This window comes from Porites lutea, chromosome 12, assembly GCF_958299795.1.
Source record: "Porites lutea chromosome 12, jaPorLute2.1, whole genome shotgun sequence".
Taxonomy (NCBI): Eukaryota; Metazoa; Cnidaria; class Anthozoa; order Scleractinia; family Poritidae; genus Porites; species Porites lutea.
The window spans coordinates 7,017,865-7,025,655 of record NC_133212.1 but is presented as its reverse complement, the minus strand read 5'-3'; the positions used below and the strand labels follow the sequence as shown (position 1 = coordinate 7,025,655).

Genomic DNA, 7,791 nt, shown 5'->3' with positions numbered 1-7,791 from the left:
CTCTTGTTCAAGTCCTGTTATCGTCGATCCCTAATTACCAGATTTGTTCCCACATGTACAGTAAGTCAACTATTGATTGCCTGTGAGCGTGAGGGCATATACTCGACCCGGTGGTGATTTGAAAGCCAATGTTTAAGAGAGAAGATACGTTTTTTCAGCTTTGAAATGTCAGACACAACCTAAATTATTAAGAAATTCACTTCTAACTGTATATTTGTAAGCGAAAGTCATCGAACTCGCTTGTCCTCAACGAACCAACGGTCCTACAACAACTTGAGATCGACAGTACGAGCAGCGTAGTAGCTTTAAATAATTCGTACGAAAACTCTTGTTCATCACGCCGTAAATTAAAGGATTCACCGCGCTGCTTAAAGTGCCCAAAAGCGTATAAAAAATGTAAACGTCAGTAGGGAAGATCCATCTTTGGAATGCATAGTCCAAAACGTTAACTGTTAAGACTGGAATCCAACAAAGATTAAAAAACACCACTACTACAAATATGGTGCGAGCCACTTTAACTTCTTCTACGTTTACCGAGCTTATCGGATTGTTGGGAAGATGAACATTTCTGTTGTGATTGCGAACTGTTGAGAAGATTCTTAAGTAGCAGTAAATAATAACACAGGTTGGGACACCTATGTAAAGCGGACTACCATAATGTGTGCATGCGCTTTTTTCTATGCCAAGGTAACAGAAGAACTTGGCAGGATGAAAGACCATTTTTCTTCCACTTAGCACTTGAGTCAATGGAGCACAAAAAGAAGAGAACCATGACACGAGAATCATGATGAGGGTTTTCTTCTTTGTGAAGTAGCGTCGGTACTTTGCTGGTTTGACGATTCTATAATATCTGTTCACGGCCATCAACACTAATGTGTGAATTGAAGCGAGAACCAACATGATAGATACGTAACCTTGAAATTGGCAAGCTGTATCGTTAAACAGCCAATGGGAAGTCACTAATGCTGGAACGCCAAAAGGCACTGAACTGCAAAGGCCTAATAATAGGTCAGAAACAGCGAGTGATGCTACGAACATGTTTGGAATTGTTCTCATCCGTTGGTTTAATAACATAACAAGGAGCGTTAGAGAGTTCCCAACAAACAAAAGCAACAGAATCAGCACGAATCCACCTAATAATAGGATAGCTTTGGCTTTGCTTCTTGATTGAAACTCTTTTAACATTTCTGCCAGTTGGTTCTCTGTAGAATTTGGCATTTTCTGTTGCGACAAACGGTTCCTGGTGGATAGAAAAGTACACGCGAAGGGGTAAACGACGCCTGTGGTGTCACTGAAAGAGCTGACCGAAGTTTTCTGTTTAGGGCGGGGGATGGTAGACTGTTCACAGTCCCCTAATTTTCCGTAAGACCGTCAAGATCGAGCGCTTTGCGTTAGGGGCGGCCAGCTTGGTCTCAAATGTACCTCATCACGTGAAATTTTGGCACACTTTAATTTAGCGAATATGGAAAAATCACTTAATTAAAATGCACCTAAATTACAGTCAAGGCTGGTCAAGCATACCCCCAAGATTGCATTAATGAATCGATTATTTCAAAATGCATCCGTTAGTCTTTGCCGCAACCAATCTCAAATTAAAATCTGCATTCCTTCATGGGGAGATGACAAAACGCGGAGCCCTACTCCATTGAGTACCCTATGGAGTACCTAAAATGGAATACCCCTAAAAAACATGTGTTGGTCAAATAAAGATCAATGAATCACTTCATCAACATGGTGAACCATTCAGATGTACATACCTTTATTTATTTTGAGATTGCCAGCTCTCCGATTGTTACTGACCGCCATCTTTAAAATTTTACAACAAACCACTGACCACTTCAAACGGAAGGCTTACCCATTATCCTCCTCTTGGCCAGGATCGGCTGGGATGTCAAGGATAGAAGATTTATGAAGCTCGGGTGGGTACTTTTGAAACGTTTTTTTTTTTTGCCTCTTCCTGTTGTAATCGATTGTGAGGTCAAATTTAATAAAGTATATTTCAAAACTTTGTAGCTGAATTTTTTTTGTTGTTATTGTGTTAACAAATAAGGAATGCTGCATCACTAATACACACCCGGAGAAAGCTAGGTAAGCTTAGCAAAGTCCCTTAAACTACAATGAAAAATTTGGCTCTTTTGGCCTCTTGAAAAAGAAAACTCTCAACTCAAGGATAAAAGCCTTACATGTGAGGTGATCAGTGGTTTGATGTTAAATTTCAAGATGGCAGTCATTTGACCACTCCAGAAAATACCATAACATACCATAATACTCTTTGTTTGTCACCCCTAAATTTTGCATAAGCATTGTCTTTAGTTTCTCTTGGGAGTTAAAATGGCCTCAAGAGAAACTGAAAACAATGCCTAAGCAAAATTTTGGGGTGACAAACGAAGAGCATGAAGGTATGTTATGGTATTTTCTGGAGTGGTCGATTATTCGTGGACTGCATCGAACTGGGACAATCGGAGAGTTGGCAAGCTCAAAATAAATAAAGGTATGCACATCTGAATGGTTCACCACGTTAATAAAGTGTTTTATTTGACCAATCCATGAGTTTTAGGGGTACTCCACTCTAGGTATATAATAGGGTACTCAGTGGAGCAGGGCTTCGCGTTTTCATATCTCCCTCTTGCATAACTCCTCTGAATTCGGTCAGATTGAAAAAATCTTTGATTGAATAGAAATTTTTTTTAAAGACGTTTACATGAACTTCAAGAAAACTGTGCAGAAATGTCTCGAGTGTGAATATAATTCACTGCTCATTACGTATGCAGGAGTGTAGAGATGAAACTGAAATCTACAACTTTCAAAGGATTTAACCTTCGAATAATAATTTCATTAATGCAATCTTGGGGGGTACGCTTGACCTGCCCTGACTGTAAGTGTCACTAAAATTAAATCGTCGCTAACTTAAAGTGAGTACAGTATGAAATTACGCCATCTTGGCAGTTTCACACAGCCGAGGTCGACTGTAGCATGTATCATTGACTTTGTGTGACAATGCACCTTAAAAATGAGTGAGGACAGCATTAAGATATGACATTGCAATTGCACTTTTATTTGTTTCGTTCAAAACAAAGTTTCAGAACGTTATATGATTTTGATTTAAATTAAACTATTGACGTTTATGATTTTATCACATAGATCAGTTCTCTATTGTCGTTCCAAAATTTACGAAAAATCGCAAAATTAAAGTGCCGTTAAACTGAGGGATTTTTCAAAATCGCTCAATGAACATGAATGTCGCCAAACTTTCTTGTAATAAGGTACCGATTCTAGCCTGGGATGAGTATCAAATGTACTAAGGTGGCGGGGAATGGTTATAAACCCCGACGCTCCCTCCCCCACCCGGCCCCCTTCCCTTCGGTACATTTAAATTCATATGGCCGCCCCATAACGCATAGTGCTCAATCTACGTAGATGGTCTTACGGAAAAATAGGGGACTGTGAACAGTTTGATGAGCAGTTTGGAAGAACGGACTGACAGGGTACATCCAAATTTGAGGCACTACTGAGTTCCTCTTGAAACGAAAACGTGGCAAGGAAACCCGGTTTATTACACAAACTACAAATAGTGCTTTACTGTTTTTTTCTGCCACTGAAAAAAAATATCGGGTCTCAAACAAATATAGAAAAAGGCTATTTTATGCATGTCTTATTTTAGGCAATAAGCGATCTACTTGTATTACTATAACAATCGTCGTTTGATTAGAATCACTAGGAAAAATAATATTCCGTCTTAATACTGCATTAAAGCTAAAAATAATCACATTTGATATCTGGATATTTCATACAAAAAGGAGGAAGAAAGTTGTAGTTTAGTTACCTGTGGTTCTTTAATTAGACTTCAAAGAGGCACCAGGAACCCTTGTAGATTGAAAGGAAATCTTCTGATCATAAAACTGAGCTCAGGGATAGGCTAATGCCAGCCGCCCTTATTTATATTCTATTTACGAGCTCAGTTTTTATGTCTTATGTCTAAACAAGGGGCAGGTGTTTTCGTGACAAGTAAATGGATTCTGCCACGGGCAGAAAAATATAAACAAATAAAGGAAGTAATTAAATAATTTCTTGCACTCAATAAACCATAAAAAAAATTTCAAAAGTGGAATATTTCATCAGCGACAAGAAAGGAATGATATCACGTTCATTAGGGTTTCTAGACCGCTCAAAATAGCAACTATTGGCCCCGTGGGCCAGCGCTACGTGATGTACTTTAGACCCGTTTATCAATAGTTACATTGTAGCAATAGGCCATTTGCATGATGGCGTCATTTTACTACTATGACCACCAGGATCATTCAGGGTTTTTCTCTCATGTGCAAATAAGGGCTTTTCTTATTTAAACCTCACCGGGGCTACCAAATTTAAATATGAAAAGAAAAACGAACAGAATTCTGGTCGTAGTAGTCTGAAAATGACGCCATTGTGCAAATGGCCTATTTCAATATAGTTACATTGTAGCAATAGCGCTTTGCACTATTATTAAAATTAGGTTTACCTTAGACCCCCGCCTGACTCAGACAAACTTTGCATTCTACTCAAAGGCTTTGTATGAGCAACATTCGTTTCCGACATGAAAATTGGTTATAAAATTCGCAGTGAGCGTTTTTAAAAGGTATTTTGAGCTTTGTTCTAATATATAAAAGGTAATACTGCTATAGGGGGCAAAACCTGGTCCAAGTAACTAAAATAAATGGTTTAAGTCAGAAAATAAAGCGACTTGATCAAATAAGGCTGCTGAAATCGGATCCCAAGCTGTATCTTAGTCAGATGGTACTCTTATGCAATGAAACATGACATGACATTATTTCTGGCTATGTAATACTCCAAAATCGAAATTGCTAAAGAGAAAATCGAGTTTTTTGAGCTTCTCGCAAGCCTGTGGTAGAATTTCTAAGCTGAAAAGCACACCAACATTAGCACAAACTGGAAATTATATAAGAGTTTGTTCTGTTGTTGTGCGGCCAGGTAGGTGCCATAGAGAGTAGTTTTATATCCTATAGTACTAACTGTCGTAACATAAGCACTCGAAAAAAAATTGAGCAACCTTTGCCTATAAATTTAACCTAACGCACCATTTAATTTTATGAACAGCCTGCTCTTCACACATTTCTTAGTAAAATGCCGTAACATAACTTTACCCACAGTAATGACACCGCATAGGAAATAAAATCTCTCATCTGTACAGTTTTTTCCAGGATTAACATTTTCTTGGCTCGTGCTGATTATTTTCATGATATGTGTTATCGAAACCAAGCTGGATTTTGTTTCTTTTGACCGTAAAAATCTTCAAAGAAGAACGTGACTTTCCCAGACAAAACTCTTAGGGTGCGTTCCTTTGGGATGATCCGGATCAGGATCAGTGATCCGAGATCACTCGGATCGTGGTAGATCAAATGAACCGATGAATCCACTCTGGACAAGGATTCATCGGTTCATTTGATCTACCATGATCGGAGTGATCTCGGATCACTGATCCTGATCCGGATCATCCCAAAGGAACGCACCCTTACACTGGCCAGGTTCAATGTCTGAGTCACAGAAGGGGCCAGAAACGCGTGTCGTCATTAGTGCAAAGCGCTATTGTCATCACTATCTAGAGACAAATTAGCCTTTTCTGAATGTTGAAATCAGTGAATTCTGCATTCATGTCTCCTTGGCGTTGATATATATCTAGTAATTATAAGTATTGTACAATCCTGCTCATAATGGCTTACGTGACTCAGACATTGACTAGCTAAAAATCTCTGGTCGACCTACAGATAGTCCGATCCGACCCAGCAGCGCTGGCGAGATGAGCTAGGCACAAGTGGTCGTTCAGTTTGCGTTGCTTGTATTAGGCTTCAGCTCGTAGTACTGCCGCTGCAAGGCGTTGCTGGTCTAGGTTACGGCTCGTAGTAGTCTAGTTTTCTTCTGACCGGTCAATACTCTTCGTGGAAGTGGCTCGTTGCCGGCCTAGGTGTGTGCTGCAGCGCGTTGTTGGCCCATGGGTTGGGGGCGGGAGTACTGCGGATTGCAAGTGACGGAGATGATCAAATGGGGGCAAAAATCAAAACTCCTAATCCTTCCAACAAAACCCTCCAAAACCGAAAACTAATCCCCTAAAAATCCCATGCCGAATTTCCTCGCAGGGATACTCAGTCACTACCACGAATCTTTAGATTGTTTTAAATACCTCACAAGATCCCTACTTAAGTTAAGCCACCCTAAAAAAATATTTGCCAAATCTTCCTACCCCCAAAATCCCGCAATCGAAAATTGTAAACCGATGCAAAAAAAATCCCTGGATTATCCCCAACACTTGAGATCTGGGTACCCCTCCTGGCCAGCTCTTACTGCCAGGAAAGTGAGGCTTTGAAAGGGTCACGCAATAGAAGTAACCAGTTACCTGTATGCCAATTCCAGCGTCATGTGCCCGTACCCTGAACTAAAATTAGACCAAAGCTACACAAAAAACTGTCTCGAATCTGAGCGCGTTTCCCTAAAATGTTTGGTTGAATATTTCGGAGCCAAACACAAGCATTTTGTGCTTCAAAGTTAGCCGTTTAGTAGAAGAAATTATACGGCCATAAAATGTTCACACGGAAAAAAAGGATTATTTAATTCTTGCCATATTTACGCTTCATACGTTTAGCATACGGTTAAGGTTAGAGAAAAAGCGTACGCGTCATTTTTTAATTTTGTTGAAGGATAAAAACCGATAGCGCTAACAACTATTCCCAGTGCTTTTAAAAGAAATGTCAAGAGAATTGTGTTTGCTGTTTGGGATTTATTTTAAGTTATTGAAAATGACTAAAACACATTCGGTTGAGGAAAAAGTGATCATCGGGGCCTACGTTCCTCTTTTCTTTTCGTACACCGCCACGGGTAATTCGCTTCCATTTGATGTGTAAGGAAGAAGGCGACAAAGCCAACGGGTCAACCCGACGACGCGATCATCTGAACAGGGAAAGGTTTTTAATCACAAATAGGATGATCTCACCATTTTTCTTAAAACGTTGATAATCAACTAAGAAGCAAGACTGCTTATTTTGTTAAAGTGATCAGCTAGTCCCCGTTAAAGTTTTCACAACAATACTGTTCAGCCAACAATTTGTAAAGGTTTATGTCAGTTTTTTGTAATTTAAAATATGACTCATGTAACTACATGTTCGAGACTGCAGTGACCAGTAGCAACTTTAATTCGCATTTGACTGTACAACATGCAATGGCCGCGGTTCCATGCCTATAACAGCCGCATGGCCAACGGTACCCAAACATCTTGAAATCGGCACCACGTGCAGTGCAGCAACTTCAAATAATTCGTACCAAAACTCTTGTTCAGCACGCCGTAAACTAAAGGATTCTGAAAGTGCCGCTGATAGTGAAAAAAAGCGTATATGAAATGTAAACATCAGCATGGAAGATCCATCCTTGGAAAATAGTGTCCACAACGTCAATTGTTAAAATTTGAATCCAACTCAGATTAAAAAAACAAAGCACCCATTAGGTGAAAGAGATAAATGTCATAGTAGGCACTCCACTTAAATAATCAGAAACAAATAATCCAAATAGAACATAACAGCAATAAAAACCCCTAATTGCAGGAGGCAATTCCAGTTGGCTTTACGCGCTTGGCCAAGGATCTGAACTGGGAAAGACCGAGAACAATTCCAGCAAGTGATAAGAGCGGACCTGGATCAAACCCGGGACCATCGGATTGCGAGACCGACGCGCTGGTCACTCGGCCTCCCTGCCTCTCGTGACATCAACTTTCACGTTTCAGGTAAGAATTATTGAACATGGCGCAGC

At 39.9% G+C, this 7,791-nt stretch overlaps 1 protein-coding gene across 1 annotated transcript; it reads right to left on the bottom strand.

Annotated features, from left to right (window-relative positions):
• Positions 1-246: 246 nt before the first annotated feature.
• On the bottom strand, positions 247-1,237 carry LOC140953637 (beta-2 adrenergic receptor-like). The gene has a single exon (XM_073403054.1). The coding sequence runs from the start codon at positions 1,216-1,218 to the stop codon at positions 247-249; it is 972 nt and encodes a 323-aa protein (XP_073259155.1). The 5' UTR covers positions 1,219-1,237.
• Between the last annotated feature and the right edge of the window lie 6,554 nt (positions 1,238-7,791).

Coding starts and splice junctions, on each gene's coding strand:
- LOC140953637 (XM_073403054.1), bottom strand. CDS start 1,218: ATGCCAAATTCTACAGAGAACCAACTGGCAGAAATGTTAAAAGAGTTT.